Consider the following 17944-nt stretch of genomic DNA (forward strand, 5'->3'; position numbering starts at 1 on the left):
CTTTCATTATGTCGGGCCCGCTCCAGAGGATGCAAACAAACGCTGATCCCCGCAGACCGTATCCTCACAGAGCAATGCAGATCAGATGCATTCGGCCGCGTGGGCAGGATGCTTTGCGTTGCATCCAAGAGGATAGAAGATATCACACGGCTCCTCCCTATCTCATCTCGACAGACGTGGTCCTGGGACTTTTATAACCCAGCTGATATCACTCAAGACTTCACGCTCCCCTGTCTTCTGACACCAAACCATCCTTCAGAGAACGACAAAATTTGCCATCAAAGTGAGTGCCTATGGCTATGAATTCACGTGAAGAGAAAGAAGTTCAGCCGGCCACGCCGACCAGGATCTCGGACGAGAAGAGGACGTATTCTGAGACCACCCTGCCTGGCGATGTCCCTGGGAAAGTTGAGCACGCAGACGCAGATCTTGGTCTTCGTATCCTTCAAGACCGCGGCGATGAAGGCGGCTATGTCCTTGACCCGGCAATGCGTCGGCGAGTCCTTCGCAAGATTGACCTGCACTTGATGCCCATTTTGACGTAGGCGATGCGACCGAAGACGGTATCAGCTAATGGCGTTGCTGACTTTTGAGTACAGGATCACCACGATGATCGCTTTCTTGGAGCTGGTAACGCTGAACTACGCGGCCATATTCGGACTCCTTGAAGATGCGGTTTGTCAGACATGATCTTTCTGAGGGACACCCTTGGCTTACAACCACGCAGCATCTCACCGAGAACAAGTTTGCCTGGTTGGGAAGCATCTACTACTTTGGTGCGGTCAGAGCCGATCCAACAGAGAAACATTGCTGACTTTAGAAAGGATACCTCGCCATGCAACCTTTCGTGGCACGTCTGTTGCAATATGTGCAGCCTGCCCAGACGATCGCTGGAGCAGTGTAAGTGCATGGGATCAGAAGAACGACGTCTAACTATATACTGACTTTGATCAGATTCCTTTGGGGCGTCATCATCTTCCTAAGCATTCTGTGCGATAGCTTCTCGAAGTTCATGGCCGTGCGATTTTTCCTCGGTGCAGCAGAAGCATGGTACGTCTCGCAGATAAGATGCACTGTGATAGATACAGACTCATACCTTTTACAGCGTCAATCCGGCATTCATCCTCATCAGCAGCTCCTTCTACCCTCGTGAGAACCAGACTTTCCGAGTCGGCATTTGGTTCAGTGCGAATGGACTTGCCAATATCGTTGGTGGTATCATGGCATATGGCTTAGGCCATATCCATGCAGGTGCGCTGGCGCCGTGGAAGTGGATCTATCTCATAATCGGGGCTATCAGCATCCTATGGTCGATTGTCGTTTACATCTTCCTCCCGGCATCTCAGGGCAGCGCCAAGTTCCTCAGCGACGATGAAAAGGTGGCGGCCGTTGAAATGGTGCGCGACAACAACACGGGAATTCACAACAATACCGTGAAGTGGTCCCAAGTTCGGGAAGCACTCCTCGATCCAAAGAGCTACTTCTTTTTCTGGTTCGCCTTCTTCGGCAATCTTGCCAACAGCATTGCGACCTTTGGCAGTCAGATCATCTCGCATTTCGGCTTTACGCCGTTGCAAACGACCTTGGTGAGTCCTCGTGCTCTTCTACTCCGTCGCTCTTGCGGATGCTGACTGACTATGTCTAGCTCGGAATGCCCAACGGCGGATTTGAGGTCTTGGTAATGATTTCTTTCACCTGGATCTGCATCCACTACAAGAACATCAGATCCCTGCTCATTGTCGCCTCGAATATCATCGCTCTGGTGGGATCGATCGTTGTATTCGTGTTGCCACTGACGAATAAGGCAGGATTGTTGATCGGCTACTACATGGTCTGTTGGACATACGTATGACTCTGCTATATCTTCAACTAACCCTTCAATATAGTTTACCGCGTGGCCGACTGGTTATGCGATATCGTTAGCTCTCGCTGGATCGAACACTGCCGGCTTTACCAAGAAGGTTGTCACAAACATTTTCATCATGGCTGGATTTTGCTCGTCGAAGTATGCCATCTGACTGTACTATCTGAAAGCACTGTGCTGATCAATATGCACAGCATCATCGGCCCCCAGTTCTTCAACAAACCTCCTCGATATCGTGAGTACAGCGTGCACTTTTCTTCACTGGCTTGACTAACCCTCTGCTTACAGGACTCGGCATCGGCTCTTGTATCTTCACATTCGCAGGGATGATTGTCGTCGCCGTTCTCTTTCAGATCTACGTTGTTTGGCTGAACAAGAAACGTGCCCCAACTCGAGAAGCTGCCAAAGAGGTGCTGAACGGCCGAGTGGAGACGGGCTTCGAAGACCTGACAGATAAGGAGAATCCTCTGTTTGAATATGTCTACTAGAGTGGAGGAGCTCAGCATATGAGCCATGGACGTGTGCAGTCATTCATTTGCATCCGCAAGTCTATGAGCAAACAGCATAGTGGTTGCAGTGGTGGATGGAATTGCACCTCAGCCTGTCTTTGGAACAGCTGTTCTCGTACGATGCGCATCTTTGTGTCCCCACAGCAGCTTCGATCAGCAATGCAGCCCCCGAGCTTGCTTTGTAACGCGCTACACGGAATGCTACGCTGATAACAGAGTATGGGTGGTGATAAAGAGGGGGAAAGAGGGGAGGTTCGAAGGATGCAAAGCATGAACTGGCCCATCCTGGTCTCTTATCTGCCGTTTGCCGACCACGGGCAAGCTCGACTGCATTCATGTTTCTCGGGCCCGACGACCAGTCTACCTTCAACGTCTGAACACAGGAAGGGCCCGAAGAATCCTCAATGGAAATGCAGATTCAAGGCGACTTTCGGCGAAAATCCAACACGGCTTGTGCGCCATGCAAGAAGCGGAAGATCCGCTGTGACCGACTAGGATCTGACGGGGCAGAGCAGCCTTGCAGCGCTTGTCGTCGACACGGATGGAATTGTGCCGCCACTCCTGATCAAGACATTTCGGCCACGTCAAAGGGCTACCGTGTGGATAGACGCCATCGCCCAAGAACCGAAAGTGCCACAAGTAACAACGAATCGGCACCCACAGGCAGCATAGCCACGCCTGCAACCTCGCCTGCGAAAGCCCTACTCACTGGGAAGAGTCCAGTCTCGGTTTCCCGTCCCTCTTTGGCATCAGCAGACTCGCTCAAAGACTTCTATGAGCGCGGCATTGGCTCTGACTGGGAGGTGTTCGTACGGGCACCGGACAAAGATCCTTTACGGATCGTCTACACGGGCAGTGCTATCGCCAACCTCAACCGGCTTGTCCAACCGTCCAGTCATGCTCTTCATCTGCCTTTCCCATCCATCAGGCCACGTCTGGACTGGGAGCCCAACCCAGCGAGTCGTGCGTATTTGACGGCGGCCGGTGCTCGAGATCTTAGTAGCCTGCCGCCACGTCACATACGGGATTCTCTGGTCGACACATACTTCACATGTATCCATCCTGGGCTGCCGATCGTCGATGCTGCGGAATTTCAGGCACAGTATGCGTCTGCGAATCCGTCTCCGCCATTGCTACTGCTACAATGCATGCTGCTGGCCGCTGCTCGCGTGTCGACACATCCTGAAGTGGTTGCTTCGAGAGCTGAAATGACATCGACTCTCTACAGACGCGCTAAAGCTCTATTTGAAATGCGCCATGAGAATGATCGTGTCATATTGGTGCAGTCTGCCTTGCTAATGACATGGCATGTCGAAGACGCCGATTCCGTGAGCAATGGTCCATATTACTGGACTGGGTTGTCCACACGTATAGCTCTCGGGCTAGGAATGCATCGCGATCTCTCTGACACTTCTGCATCGAGAATGCCTCTCGCCGACCGAAGACTTTATCGTCGTCTTTGGTGGACGACGCTACGGTTCGAAGTTTTCACTGCCTTGGAATATGGACGTCCTCCAGCAATCAGAGCGGAAGACTTCGACCAGACGGCGCTCGAACCCTCTGATTTCCTCTGTGGTGACGGCAGCACTGACGAATTCGCTTGCCCCCAGTTCTGCATTCTTGATGCTCGGCTATGTGTCTTGGCTCTGGAGATCATTCGATTAGCTGCGCCAGGCACCTTGTCTGTCATTGAAGAAGAGACGGCGATTGATCAGCAGTTGGTACTACTTGCGGCCGAATTACCTTCGACAATAGATTTCTGGTCTTGCCAACTGCGCATAACTCACAGCCTGCTGACGCTCATGCTCCACCGTGCCCGAGAGCAGCCTGATGCAGACTCGGTCTCCGCTGCTCAGGAAGCTGTATCAACGATTCTGGTATCCTTCGAGACCATGTTGGCAGAGAACACCATTGGCCACTTACACTACTACGCCTGCACTCCTCTCCTGGCCGCTGCCATACACCTGACACACACCATCGTGACGAGCGAGGCGACGACATCTGGTATGAGGGCGTATACGTCCCACACTCAACTCGAGCGGCTGCTCAGACCCATCGAAGCACTGGCACAGATCTGGCCTCATATGGACTCAGTTTGCAAACTCAGCAAGCTGTTGTCCTCTCACTCGAGGAGCACTGTGTTCAGACAAACCCCTTCGACGGAGCAGGCGCCGTTCGATCTCGTTGATATCTCGTTGGACGACCTTCTGGGCCAGTATTGCTTCCCAAGCTTCGCACGGCCATTCGATGAAACAGAGCAAAGCATGGCGCCATTGGTTTGAGAGACTCTTCAGTCTCTCTACAAGCATTTGTACTTCAGGCTGCCTTCACCATACGCCAAGTTGGAGGAAGGACGAGCATTGAGGCTCAGGTCTTAGCATGAGGTCAGCACAACCAATCACAACCCCGGTCCATACCAACGCAACCCAGGGCTGGGGACCCATGGAGTGCATCGCCATGCCAATCTCCACCCTGAAACCTTCGTCCGACGTCTTCTGCTCTTCCACGAAAAGAATATGGCTGCCTATGTCCTCGTACAAAGCCCAATGCCAGCTCGCACTCGCCGAGCGCAACCAGCCAGCATAGGGCGACGATTCTGACGTAATCGAGCTGCGCCCGCGCGCACCATTGAGGCCACCACGTTTGGCGGTTGGGGTCGGTGAGCGGGTGATCATCGTCTTCCTCTCACGCATCACGCATGCACGCATGGATGGCCGCTATTCAAAGCATCGACTCAGCAAACAACATGCTTTAACTTGATCCTGTCCCTCGTCGTCCATGCCGCCGGTTCTACGTTCGTCGAAGACTAGGATGCCGCCCACTTTACTTCTCATTCGCCATGCTGAGGCGTGGCATAATAGGACTGATAAGTCTTGGGTGATTCTTTTGATATGAAGTGATGCTGACGGATATTTTACAGAACTACGACCTTCCCGATCCAAGACTTACGGATGGCGGCGTTCAGCAATGCGAGGATCTGCAACGGCATCTCAAAAGCAGTTGTCCTCTTGCTTCGAGAGTCGAGCGAATAGTCACCAGTCCGATGCGAAGAACGCTGCAGACTACCCAGATAAGTCTGCAATGGCTGATCAAGAGCGGCGTTCCCGTCGACGTCGATGCGATGTGGCAAGGTTTGTTCTTTCAAATGAGCAGTCTACATTCCATGGAAATTGTCGTTTGCTGACTCGATTCTCAGAAAACTCCAACGCAGCCTGCGACACTGGCAGCGACCTCAAAGTTCTTGCGAAAGAATTTCCGGATGTAGATTTCGAAAAAGTGGACCCAACATACCCCGACAAATCCGACAAAACACCGTATGCCTTCACGCGGACAGCGAATCAAGCTCGAGGGGACGCATGTTTGAAAGCGCTATACGATCGACCGGAAAAGGTCATTGCCATCGTCAGCCATGCAGGATTCCTTCGCACAGGTATCACTCGGCGGAGATTCGAGAATGCGGACTACCGGGTTTTCACCTTTGCGAGAGATTCCCATGGCAGCTTGGAACTGTTCGAGGATGCCACGACGGAGAAGAGAGGGGGTGGGATGGGTAGGAGTGCGAAAGGCATCTACTTGTTGAACGATTGGGACTTCCCGCCAGAGATCATAGAAGAGGTAGAAGAGGATGAAGATGAAGCATGATACTTTACCTGTGCAGTATCCAACAGCGTCCAACCCCCTGTCCTTGGTCACTCGCCATCGCACTTGTCGTCGCCATGACCCTTGTCGTCGCCATGACCCTTGTCGTCACCACCGCCCTTGTCGTCGCCGCCGCCATTGTCATCGCCCTCGCCCTCACCGTCGGAAGCATGCTCATCATCCGAGTCCGACAAATTGTGTCCCGAAGACAACCACTGCGAAATAAGAACATACACCAACAACTTCCTGATTCGGTCAGCATGCTCACGCCACCCGTCACCTACCCAACGATGGCCGTGCTCGCGATACCACGCCTCCCCCTCTTCCAACGAATTCCACGAGTCCACATGCGCCGGCGCACGCCTCGGCTCCTCCGTCGACGGCATCACCGCCTCCTCCAACCGCTGCCGCACAATGCTCGCTCTGCCCGTCCACTCGTCATGCTGCCGCAACTCGTCGTTCAGCGCGTGAATTACCTTGATCCAATCCTTCTTGAACACCTCCCTCAGATGCGGCTCGTAGTCGTCGTTGACCTTGTTGATGAACCAAATGCCCACTCCGACGAGAGTGGCCTGCATGTCCTCGTTGTACTTCATTTCGATCTCGTCGTCGTCGTCGTCGACTGGTTCGAAATCGTCCCCGAGCTTGAAGAGGCCATCCCAGAGCTCGAGCTGATGCTCAACTTCCTCTTCGTCGTAGACGGCGAAGTCGAGGAGGTCGAAGAAGCCGTCTGGAATCGTGATCAAGCGTCTCGCGGGGATGGTGGCGTAGGTGTAGAGCGTCGCGCGACAGCTCGGACACGTGTTGTGGCCGTCGCACCACGTCTCGAGACACTCGCGACAGTAGACGTGTTCGCAGGTGGTCTGGACTGGATCCGAGGGCGGGTCTTGACAGACGACGCAGACGTCTTCGGTGTCGCTGATCTCCATGTATGCGACGAGGTGATGCGGGAGCTCAGCGTGCGCGGGAAGGACCATGTTGGCGGTGTTGGATGACTTTGCCGGCGATGGGCATGTCAAGTGTAAGTGTTGCTGCGTGTGAGGTGGTGTTGTTAGTGGCGGCGTTCTTTGAAGCGAGTGTAGAGCGGATTAGGAAGGAGCGGATTTTAGGCTTCCATCTTCGCGCTTGCCTGAGGTCACTTGTGTGCTTTCTATCACATGCTCGTGAATCGGTCGTTGGAGGTGAAGTTATGTCACTTCTGCAGAAGCGAAGGAAAGCTCACCAGCTCTGAAAATATCTTTCCAGGTGAACTGTCTCAAGTGAAGCTCTCACTATGGTGTCTTCGCTCTCTTTCACGTCGTGTTTGGGAGATAGGAACAACGAGGTGGAACAAACTCTGGAACACTGCTGAACAAGTCTCAATAATGCACGTGTTCAGAACACAACTATCTGCGACCTCCTTTTCGCTTCCTCGTCTCATTCCCAGACGGCTTTTCTTTCACAGGCACGGGTGCCGGTGCAGCAGCAGCTGGTGCGCTCCTGACCGTATACCCACCATTCTCGTCGGGTACAATATCGACTTGAACGCCTTGATCATCGCTGCTACTCGAACTGCTCGTCTCCACCCTCCTCAAACCACTTCCTTGACCAGGGGTGGCGTTCCTTTGCGCCAAAGGAGAGGAACTCGGAGGTGCGCGACGCAGGTTCGAATACCGCACATCAGGCGGACCACTGGCGTGGCGCCGCCCTTGCGCTGCAGGCATCGGCGGTGCCATGTCGTAGTCCTCTGGTGGCGGTCCTCGATAGCCTGCGTACTGCGCGTTCGAGGCTGATCGTGTTCGCGATGGAGGTGGAGGAGGATACCAGTCGACGTCGTCCGGCAGTGAACGATTCGAGCCCTGAGACTCTGGTCGTACCGAGACGCCGTTTGGATAGTAGCGAGGAGGCATTGGTGGAAACTGCTCCGGTGGTGTTGACTCTCGTCGACTGTGCTTGGAGGAAGACCTTGATCCACCACCTGACTGCGAACGTCCAGATCGTGCAAACTCTGGGCTTGGAGGCCCGTAGTAGATCGGCGCGTAGACAGGAACGCCGTTCGGCCCAGGCACCATGATCCCAGGTGGCGGTGCACCACCTGCATACGCCGGGGCGTGCTCCACTGAGCTCTTCCTCTGCACCTTGGCTTTCGAGTTGGATTTGGCCGGCGAACCAAAGATCCCGCCGCTGCTCTTCTTCCGTGTCTTCTGACTGGTCAAACTGCTGGCACTGCTCGTGCGACTGCTGGCTTTCACCTTCGATTTGGCAGGTGTGGCGGGCGGCGACGCAAGGGTCGACGCAGGCTCCGGCTGCTGGTTTCGCCTGCGCTCAAGAGCCTCCATCTCATCCTGCGACAAGTTGACATTCGTCTTGCCCTTCACCCTCGCCCGTGCAATGCGATCCAGTGCCGACTGCAGTAATGATTCCTCCTTGTCCCTGACTGCTGTCTGATATGCCGCGCTTCTCTGGTCCAGATAGTCTTCTTCTTCCGAAATGTAATCATCATATCCTGCATCATCGTACATGCCCCTCCTGGATGTTCTATCCCGTCCCAGATCGTACCCATCAAAATACAAGGCATCGCCCGCGAAACCGCGCGGGCGAGTGTCCCTCACGCCATAACCATGCGGATCCAAAATAACGCCTTGCCCGTCATCTTCCTCGCTATCCAATTCTTCAAAACGCTCAGGATATCGAGCATGCGCGTCACGAAGCTCCCAGTCCTGCGGATACGCCCTTCGCCTATTCCCGCTGTGAGCCCCGGGTGGTCTTCCCATTTCATAGGGCGAAGAGTGCGCGGCCGACCACCTAGACCGCCTCTTCGGAGAAACTAGCCGCAACGTCCTTCTCCATGAGTGCGGCATGGCCCAGGATGGTGACGCCTGACGCGCCAATGAGCCAGAGGATCGAGGCAACGGGTCGCGCCCAGAAGAAGAGCGGCTAAGAACAAGTCAGAAATATCCACGCGCTCGAGTCACCCTGTCCAATACGTACCACCGAGATAATGAAGAGTCCCGTGTACAGCTGGGAAACAGTGGCACGTGCGAAACCCACGTCCAGATCCCGGCCCTCGAGCTTGCCAATCCCGTACATACCACCGATGATGAGCATCAGGGCGAAGAAAAGGGTCAAGTTCGTGAGCAAGCTGTATATGCTGAGCATGGCGAAGACTGCCGCATAGTTGGAAGAGAAGTATGAGAGGTTGTAGTTGACGCGGTTTTGCACCATCGAAAAGTCGGCCGGCTTGGAGATGCGCTTGATATCGAGGAACTCGCTAATGGGTCGCAGGTTGGCGAATCGCGTGCCGATGGACTGGCTGCGCACGGCATCGAAGCGGCCTGAGAGGCTGAAGGGGGTTTATATCAGTGTGTGCGCGCAGTGGCTCTTCACTTGTGAGGGATACTCACTTGAGACGGCTCGTGATGGCGTCAAGGGGAATGTTGATGCGCGACATGGCTGCTGTGGGCGCGGGGCTGTCGTCCGTGGTAATGGGAGGGAGGGTGTCGAAGCTGGAGTGAAGAAATAATCATCAGTCTGCTGTATGCGACTCGACACGTGCAGCAGCGTGCAGTAGTCGCCGTCGACGGGCGGAAGCAGGACGAAGCCCGCAGAGGAGAGGCAGGGGCGATGGAGGCTTACCGAAGCTGAACGTGCGACTGTCGAAGGACCTTTAAGGCGTGATGCTGGGTGCGAGAAGGGGCAGGAGGCAGAGAGGATGGGAGACTTTGGGTGCGTCTGAAAGGTTCCGCCTGCTGCTGAACGCGATCGCCGCCAGGGATGCCGTTTGGCTTTACGCCATGGCGGGATCGGGCTTAGCGGCCGAATCGGGCTCCTTTTCACGTGCAAACAGCCATCAATAGAAACATAGGAATGCTGCTCCAGAAGGGTAGGTGAATGAACTCGTGAAAGAGGAGGGAGACGACTCACACGACTCTTCTCCGCCCGCCCTCTTGTAGGCTTTCATGCAGCCCGCCAACGCACATCATCGGCGGTTGAGCGTCCACGTAGCTTCCCCTAGCTGCAGCCCAAGCCTGCGTTAATTTGTGGGATTTGCTGCCCTGCCAGAAAACCTCCTCCTCCACCGCTGCACCTTGCCGGAAACACCACCTCGTCCACCCAATCCCACACAATGCGGGTCCTCTCGCGGCCAGCGTCACTGCTGCTGCTCGTCCTCGCCCTCACCGCATTCGTCGCCGCCTGGTCCAAGGAGGACCACGAAATCTTTCGTCTGCGCGATGAAGTCGTAGCCCACGAAGGCTCCAATGTCACCTTCTACTCCTTCCTCGGCATCCATCCCTCGGCGTCACAAGACGACATCAACAAGGCTTACCGAAAGCTGTCACGGACGCTGCATCCGGACAAGGCTCGCAGCACCTGGCTGTCCAACTACAATAAGCCAAAGAAAGTCACTCCCAAAGCCGGCGCCAAGCCGACGGTGCATGTGCAAAAGAACAAGCAGCCCAGTCAGAGCGAGATCAACAAGTTCACCAAGGAAGCCGAGAAGCGCTTTGAAGTATTGGGTCTCGTGGTTGGAGTGCTGAGAAGTGAAGGTCGAGACAGGTACGACCACTTCCTGCGAAATGGCTTCCCTACGTGGAGAGGAACTGGATACTACTATGAACGTTTCCGACCGGGCCTGGGCTCGGTGCTTCTCGGCCTGTTCATCTTCGTTGGTGGAGGTGTGCATTACGCTGCTCTTTACCTGAGTTGGAAGCGACAGCGTGAGTTCGTGGAGCGATACATCAAGCATGCACGTCGAATGGCATGGGGTGATGAAGGTGGCATCGGTGCCATTCCCGGTTTGGGAGGACCTACAAGCGGTACATCAACCCCACAAACGGGAGACGAGCAAGAGAGCATGCAGTGGAACCGCAAGCAGAAGAGAGCGATGGAGAAGGAGAAGAAGAAAGAGGGCAAAGGTGGTGTGAAGAGCGCCAGGGCAGCAGAAAAGGCGAGAACGTCTGGAATTTCTACCCCTCAGGAAGCTGAGGTCACCTCTGGACCTGTGGGAGCGAAGAAGAGGACCGTCGCAGAGAATGGCAAGATCTTAATCGTGGACAGTGTTGGGAATGTGTTCTTGGAAGAGGAGACTGAAGAGGGTGACAGGCAGGAATTCTTGCTCGACGTGAGTGCACCTGATCCATCCATTGACACTTGGCAGCTACTGATAATGTCCAGCCCGATGAGGTCCCAGCACCGACCATCAACGATACCTTCCTGGTCCGCTTCCCACTCCACCTATACAACAGCTCCCTCGGCAAGTTGTTCAACAAGCAGACGCCAGAACACGTCGCCTGGGAAGCCAGCCAGGGTGAGGAACAGGAACAAGTGGATGAGGCTGAAGCATCCCTCCGTTCTGCGATCCCACCAAACGCCAACGGCGAGAGCAGGAAGCGCAAGTCAAAAGCCAAGTCATAGTAGTAGCTGCTGCTCCGTGTTGAGCGTGCAGTCACGATATAGTGTAAATCCAGCCAAAACGTCTCTCAGATCTTGCTCGTGTCCCATTTGTCACACTGCTGCCGTCCCTCGCCAAATCGCTTTTGATAGAGAAAGCCGTCTCTGGGGATTTAATCCTTTCTGGCCGTGATGACCCAATCCCGTGAACGCCCGCTGATGCCCCAAACCATGAAACGAACGACCAAAGACTCGCAACTTTCGAGAGGTATCCGGCTTAGAAGAACGACGATCCGGCACCGACAATCATTCGTACGAGCTCGAAGAGGACCCCACCGCAGACGACGAAGATGAGCATATCTGTCAGGTCACCCATGTCAGTCCCTACATCTCCACGACCCAGTATCCGTTTGTCTTCTTTCTGATGGAAACGTACAAACCCAAAAGGGACTTATCGGAGGCTTCTCCTTCTTCTCCTTCTTGCCGGGCACGTTGGTTTGCGGCTTGCCCATCTTCTTCTCTTCTGATCGTGCGAAGGCGGCATTGGCGCGACGTTGTTGGGGAGTTTGGGCCTGGAGGGAGCACGCGAGCGGGTTAGTAGATAGCTCTGATATCTCTTGGTCTTGGAAGAACAGCATTTAGGAGGAGTGAACGAACCATTTTGCTGTGAGGATTGTAGGAGCTAGCAAGTTGTGAGGTAGTGCTTCAGTCGTCCTGGACAGTGTAAGGTGAACGAGGCAATTATTGAGAGTCCCTTGAGGCCAGCTTTACACGGCATGTGCTTCGCCGAGCGGACCCCTGCCAAATCGGTCTGTGAATCGGCCCGGGGCCCGTGGCGGCTAGATTCAGATTCAGCCCTAGCGTCTTTTCACCAGACATATGAGCTTTTCGAGAGACACTCACTGATCAACTTTGGCAACCTGTCTGCATCAAAGCCTCAAGCACTCTGTCTTGGCTTATTGTCTACGAGCTCCGATCTGGACATTGTCGGGGACAGCGCCTTCAGCAACGCATGAAGCCTTCCACATCATGATCATTCTGCCTGACCAAACCGGATCGAGTGAACATGGCCCGCTATCCGACCTTCGATGAGTACGCCAAGAGGGGAGCTTACACCGAGGGCATCAACCGCTGCAATGAACTTCTTCAACGCAGCCCAAAAGATCTTCAGCTTCTCCTGGTGAAATTACAGCTTCTCTCTGCTTCCGGGAACAAATCCGATGAGACCCTTGACCAACTCCTGGCCATTCAGCCACCCATCCAAGATCTCCGAGAGCTGGTACCGATAGAAGCTGCTGTCTTTGATGGCAACAAAGATGTGTGGCCGAGACCAAACTGTGCTGGACCTCAGGTGGCCAAATTGTGGGACAATGCATTCAAAGCGAACACTTCAGCGAATTACAGACTGGATCTCCTGACTGTGCGATTCTCGAGGGCTGTTGTTGATGACCGGATACAAGACGCTCAGCAATCTCTCATAGCGTTGAAGTCGGTGCAGCCGAAGAATCGAGCAATCTACATGGCCCATGCCGCATATACTCAACTCTTGTCGACCAGCAAAGATGACCTCCAGTCTCGGTTGGCATTGGGTTTGGCGAAGAAGGCCGTGGCAGACAAATTTGATGATGATCGAGCTCTGGACTGCAGGGTCGCTGGACAAATTTTTGCGAGACAGGGAGCTACGACAGAGCTGGAGACGATCCGTGAGAGGTCAGCGTTTCGAGAGAGTCAGCAGGTCTATGAGGCGCTCCAGCTGAGTCAAAAAGTCGAGTTGAACGGGAACACAAAAGTTGAGAAAGCCGAACCATCGCACGTCAACCCTCGAATATGGCTGGAATCGGAAGTCGAAGTCTTGAAGGATGAATTTGCGAGATTGATCGAAGCAAAGGCATCACAGGATGTGCTGATGGCTTTTGTAGCCAACTCGATCCGCCTTTTCCACACTTCGATATCGTCGCTGAACCTTGGAGGACGAGATCGCGGCGCGGCAGATGCGTGCTTTCTCGCTGTTTCTGGACTGGTAAAGCTCTACGCAGAAACGAATGACACGGCATATCTTGTGCAGGCCGCATTCCTCTCACAGCGACTGCTTAAACACAACGAGCATATACACGAGGCTCGACTGATACTGGTATATCTCTATATGCGCCTCAATCTTGGAAGTCTCGCCATGCGACTCTTCGACAGCTTGAACGTCAAGGAGATCCAGCACGACACTGTCGGTCACTCAATCTTTACTGGCCTCTCTATCACACATCCCTTCTGGACCCAGCTCCCAGGAAGAGATTGGTTCGAGCCACATGAGCGAACACATAAGGCTTTAGGCGTCTACCCACGGCATGAAGACAAGCTTGCCGATACGGAAGCGGGTATTCTCGAGCATTCGCAGACAGGCATGGTCTTCGACTTGCATGAGCTCAGAGTCAATCTGAGATCAAGCTTCGTGAGGAGACTGATCCTGCTTGAGCATCGCCGGATAGCACGTTTGACAGGCAAGGGCATCAGCAAGAATGTCAGCGACGTGGGCCCGAGGGTCGTGGCGAATTGGGTCACCAATATCGACAACAGAGACTTCAATGCTACTTTCGACTACGGATTCAATGTCGAGAAGGCCATCTTTCCCGAAAATGATCACCCATCAGCTCAGGCATCATTGCTGTCCGACCTGACCGCGGACACGGCATGGTGTCTCGCAACAGGAAAGCCGCCTGCTCTCGTTCTTGACCCCGAGAACCTGAAGGATGCTCAATCCTCGCTGGAATCATCGAAATCTCCCGCAAAGACTCTGGCAAACGTCATCTCCCAGCAAACCATCAGCATCCTCATAGACGTCAAAGCCGGCACTTCACCCACCAAAGACACCATCTCCTCACTCCAAAAGGCCGTCGCAGACCTCCACATCGAATTCCTCATGACAACTTCGGACATTCTAGCCGAGCACCTCAGCGAGCACTACCTCTACCTCGACACCCTCCGCATCGTGATCGCAGCATGCACCTACATCAAGAAACACGCCGAACACACCACCATGGAAGTCGCCTCGCTACAAGAAACCGCGAGGAAAGATATCGATGCTCTGCAGAAGCACGCGAGGGAGCAGAGCAGGAGCATCAAAGCCGGGAATGTGAGAGAAACCCTCACCAAACACGACGGACTCAAGGCTACATTCGAGCTGTTCGGGGAGGAGAGCCTCAAACTCTTCTCGGAAAGCCTCGCAGAAAGCGCCAAAGAAGGATGGGAAGCTGTGTGCGGTATCAATGCTTCAGCATGACATGCAGCGAAAAGAAAGATGAAGACGCCCGTGCTCGTCGTAGCAAGCATGCTGGCCTGCTGCTGGCTTTTGATATTGTCACAATAGCAACGCTGATGCTGCTGCTGGTGATGCTACATATAGCTAGCGCTGTCGAATACGAATACTCTCTCATCGATGAATGCAAGCCGAAATCAATGCAACTGCGACGAACCATGCGCATATTAAGCGGTGTCGATTCTTGCTCTCTCTCCCATAAAACGCCGACGCTTTGAACGCTAAAAAGTTTCGAATTTTCCTCCTGCTGCCTTTGACGGTTTGTTCAAGGCTGGGTATCTTTATCTTTGTCTCCTTGTGCGGTAGACTGGTTCTTGCATGCATCTGCCTCACCTTCTTCGTCGTCTGTCGCCAGTGGTGTGGGTAGCTGGCTGGGCTCGTCGTTTCTGCTGACAGGTGTTGATTGCGGTGAAGTTCCTGGGTGAGGTGTTGCCTCTTTGCTGGACAAGTCCTCCGCCAGGCCGCGCTCTTGGGCCAGTCTCTTCGCTTCCGCTCGTTTTCGATGGACTTGCGCCTCCTCCTCCAGCTTTATTCGCCTCTCCTCGCTTTTAAGCTCCGCGAAAGACAAGCTCGGCTCTGCGTCCTCCTGGCCCTGATCTTCATCAATCGGTAAGGCAGTGCTTCCTGTCCTACTCCTAGTAGAATCTTTCCGCACCCCTGAGCTTTGTAGACTTCTTGAAGACGCGGTTCGTCTTGTGCTCGTCCTACTGCCCGCACTGGGTCTCTTCCCGCGTTTGTCTCTCGTCTTGCCAGAGCTTGCGCTTTCCGTCTCTTGACCTGAAGCCCCGCCGCTCATATTACCTGACTGCGTTGTTCTTCGTTCTAACACCATTGCGAACTCATCGTCCAAGGGAATCGCATCGTCTTCCTCATCTGACGGGAACAAGTCACCGCGACTGCTGAGGCTCGATTCCGAGGCAGTGGTACCTTGGGTCCCACTACGGTTTCGTCGATGCGTGCGATGACCGGTATCTTCGTCAATGTCGTCCAGCAGCGCTTCTCCTTCCGTACGATCTCTTCGGTGTCGTTTGGCACCAGGATGCTCCTGCAGATCGGCGGCCGAAGGCTTATAGCGCGCAGGCTTCCCACCAAAGAGCCTACTCCAGAAACCGCCCGAGCCTGGTATTACCGCGCCTGCTGGTGCACCGTCGTTTGGCAGCACAGCGCTTTTCCGTCGTCCTTTGGGATAGCTCATCCCTCTCTGTCTGCCAGGCTGTTGCGTTGTGCTGCTTACAGTGCCGTAGCCAGCACTCCCACCAGCGCCGACCAATCGATCGAACTCATCATTGCCCCAACCCCATCCTTCGCCCTCCAGCTCATCATCCCAATCATCGTAGAAGTCAAAGCTCAATTCGGCCCTCCCGCGACCTCTCTGCCTGCGTCTCCGATCGCGCTCGCGTTGGTTCTGGCTGATGTTCAACGACGGACAGGACGCATCGACACAAGAAGTGATGCTCGAGCCGACGGAGTCCAGGCACGGTCGCACATAGCGCTGGCCGAAGATGTAGAGCGAGGACTGGGCGGATTCGTTGGCCGACTCGAGCGTCGCGGAGATGTCGTGGAGACGGCGGCGGAAACGGGGGTCATTGGTGCGGTACATGGCTATATGCGGTGAGGCGACATGAGTGTTTCGTATGCGCCGGGGTGTCGGGCGACGTAGAGAGCGCTGTTCAGGTGTTGTCCATCAATGATGCACAGCCGGAGGTGAGGTCGAAGAGGTCCCTCGGGCTGGGGAGCTACCGGTCGGCATTGCCATGTGATTGGCTCGCTTGTGGTTGACACATGGGTCAACGGTCAGCACCCAAAGTTTGGAGAACATGTTCACCGCAGCAACAACCACCAACCTCGCCGGGATCATGTCCATACCGTTTGATCATACGCACCTTCGATATCAGCTCGCTGGGGGTCATACTGTCTGTCGCAGAGCGCTTCGGCCAACTCCATGGGGACGGCCAACGAACGATCTCCATTGTGACGTCACAACTGGCCGATGTAAAAGGCAAGTGAATGTCCGATATCTACGTTTCGTCTCCATGTCCTCTCATTGCCCAATATGTTGTTCTTCCTATCTCGTTTGCCCCTGATCAGCCTTCAGCTCCTTAACGTGGGTGCTGCACAAAATACAACATCTGGAGCCAAGCCGATCATCATCGACACCGATATCAAAGACGATGTCGACGACATGGGAGCTTTGGCGATTGCCAACGTTCTACACAACTGCGGGCTTTGTGATTTGCAGGCCGTCATGATCGATACTAATTCCCATTACGGAGCCCTAGCAGCTAGTGTGAGTGGGCTCGATCTTTACAGTGTTCACTATTGACTTAGAAGTAGGTCGTCAACACGTACTACAGCAACGGAGATATCCCCATCGCAGCTATCAGGCCATTGACGAACGAGACATTCTTCGATGACTCGATGTTTTAGTGAGTCTGTACTATTCAATCCATCAGAGGATCAGGGTTAAAAGTGATGCCCAGCCGAAGCGAATATGCCAGCAAGATCGCTTATAATTGGCCTCGAGCGTTGGAGAGTGCCAACCAGACCATGACGCCAGCGTCACTCTACAAATCTGTCTTGGATTCCGCGGACAATGACAGCCTGACGATCGTTTCAATTGGCTTTCTGAACAACCTCGCCGCCCTTCTCAGCACTACCGATGGGCCTGGCCTCATTTCGTCCAAGGTCCATGAGCTTGTCATCATGGGAGGCCAGTACCCATCGGGATGGGAGTACAACTTCGGATACTTTGATCCAGCATCCACCACAAAGGTCGTCAGAGACTGGCCTCGCGACATTCCAACCACTTATCTAGGCTTCGAACTCGGGCTGAACGTCATCTCAGGGGAGAAGTTACGGGACCACGCCCCATCTGACTCCCCCATCCTCGCAGCATACGAATGGTACAACGGCCGCTGCAGTACACTCAGAGAAAGCTGGGACCCCCTGACCACTCTGTACGGAATCCTAGGCCTCGACGGCTTCTCCTCCCTCGGTCTCAAATCGCCGTTTACCTACGCCAACTCCATCGGGTACAACTCGATAACCTCACCAAACGCATCCAACGCATGGGTCAACGACTCGAGTGTAACGAATCAACACTGGCTGGAGCTCGCCGACGGCGTATCCAACACTAGCGTGGCGTGGATGCTCACGCAGCTATATGCACATGACCCAATTTCGCAGTCCTGCTTCGGCTGAGGCCAATGAAACGATGCCATCCACCTCATTGCAAGGCATGAAAAAGGAAACCCG

At 54.4% G+C, this 17944-nt stretch overlaps 10 protein-coding genes across 10 annotated transcripts; 5 read left to right on the forward strand and 5 right to left on the reverse strand.

Moving 5' to 3' along the window:
• Window positions 1-293: 293 nt before the first annotated feature.
• M409DRAFT_30494 (uncharacterized protein) lies at window positions 294-2352 on the forward strand (the record flags this gene model as incomplete). Its single annotated transcript, XM_033809950.1, has 10 exons — window positions 294-541; window positions 600-675; window positions 728-776; window positions 825-900; window positions 955-1050; window positions 1106-1586; window positions 1646-1831; window positions 1887-2005; window positions 2059-2099; window positions 2153-2352. The coding sequence occupies 10 exons, from the start codon at window positions 294-296 to the stop codon at window positions 2350-2352; spliced, it is 1572 nt and encodes a 523-aa protein (XP_033659965.1).
• A 2832-nt stretch (window positions 2353-5184) lies between these two features.
• Window positions 5185-6015, forward strand: M409DRAFT_71315 (uncharacterized protein; the record flags this gene model as incomplete). Its single annotated transcript, XM_033819117.1, has 3 exons — window positions 5185-5250; window positions 5294-5504; window positions 5570-6015. 3 exons carry the CDS (start codon window positions 5185-5187, stop codon window positions 6013-6015), a joined length of 723 nt encoding a protein of 240 aa, XP_033659966.1.
• Window positions 6016-6062: 47 nt separating this feature from the next.
• Window positions 6063-6989, reverse strand: M409DRAFT_30496 (uncharacterized protein; the record flags this gene model as incomplete). The annotated part of the gene is made up of 1 exon (XM_033809951.1): window positions 6063-6989. One exon carries the CDS (start codon window positions 6987-6989, stop codon window positions 6063-6065), a length of 927 nt encoding a protein of 308 aa, XP_033659967.1.
• Window positions 6990-7397: 408 nt separating this feature from the next.
• On the reverse strand, window positions 7398-8765 carry M409DRAFT_71316 (uncharacterized protein; the record flags this gene model as incomplete). The annotated part of the gene is made up of 1 exon (XM_033819118.1): window positions 7398-8765. The coding sequence occupies one exon, from the start codon at window positions 8763-8765 to the stop codon at window positions 7398-7400; it is 1368 nt and encodes a 455-aa protein (XP_033659968.1).
• A 31-nt stretch (window positions 8766-8796) lies between these two features.
• On the reverse strand, window positions 8797-9442 carry M409DRAFT_71317 (uncharacterized protein; the record flags this gene model as incomplete). Its single annotated transcript, XM_033819119.1, has 3 exons — window positions 8797-8928; window positions 8983-9334; window positions 9396-9442. 3 exons carry the CDS (start codon window positions 9440-9442, stop codon window positions 8797-8799), a joined length of 531 nt encoding a protein of 176 aa, XP_033659969.1.
• Window positions 9443-10117: 675 nt separating this feature from the next.
• Window positions 10118-11406, forward strand: M409DRAFT_30499 (uncharacterized protein; the record flags this gene model as incomplete). The annotated part of the gene is made up of 2 exons (XM_033809952.1): window positions 10118-11113; window positions 11167-11406. 2 exons carry the CDS (start codon window positions 10118-10120, stop codon window positions 11404-11406), a joined length of 1236 nt encoding a protein of 411 aa, XP_033659970.1.
• Window positions 11407-11659: 253 nt separating this feature from the next.
• Window positions 11660-11894, reverse strand: M409DRAFT_30500 (uncharacterized protein; the record flags this gene model as incomplete). Its single annotated transcript, XM_033809953.1, has 2 exons — window positions 11660-11742; window positions 11819-11894. 2 exons carry the CDS (start codon window positions 11892-11894, stop codon window positions 11660-11662), a joined length of 159 nt encoding a protein of 52 aa, XP_033659971.1.
• Window positions 11895-12448: 554 nt separating this feature from the next.
• M409DRAFT_30501 (uncharacterized protein) lies at window positions 12449-14653 on the forward strand (the record flags this gene model as incomplete). The annotated part of the gene is made up of 1 exon (XM_033809954.1): window positions 12449-14653. The coding sequence occupies one exon, from the start codon at window positions 12449-12451 to the stop codon at window positions 14651-14653; it is 2205 nt and encodes a 734-aa protein (XP_033659972.1).
• Window positions 14654-14954: 301 nt separating this feature from the next.
• M409DRAFT_71320 (uncharacterized protein) lies at window positions 14955-16289 on the reverse strand (the record flags this gene model as incomplete). The annotated part of the gene is made up of 1 exon (XM_033819120.1): window positions 14955-16289. The coding sequence occupies one exon, from the start codon at window positions 16287-16289 to the stop codon at window positions 14955-14957; it is 1335 nt and encodes a 444-aa protein (XP_033659973.1).
• Window positions 16290-16871: 582 nt separating this feature from the next.
• Window positions 16872-17890, forward strand: M409DRAFT_71321 (uncharacterized protein; the record flags this gene model as incomplete). Its single annotated transcript, XM_033819121.1, has 3 exons — window positions 16872-16976; window positions 17024-17115; window positions 17170-17890. 3 exons carry the CDS (start codon window positions 16872-16874, stop codon window positions 17888-17890), a joined length of 918 nt encoding a protein of 305 aa, XP_033659974.1.
• Between the last annotated feature and the right edge of the window lie 54 nt (window positions 17891-17944).

Source organism: Zasmidium cellare, assembly GCF_010093935.1.
Source record: "Zasmidium cellare ATCC 36951 unplaced genomic scaffold M409scaffold_65, whole genome shotgun sequence".
NCBI classification, from domain to species: domain Eukaryota; kingdom Fungi; phylum Ascomycota; class Dothideomycetes; order Mycosphaerellales; family Mycosphaerellaceae; genus Zasmidium; species Zasmidium cellare.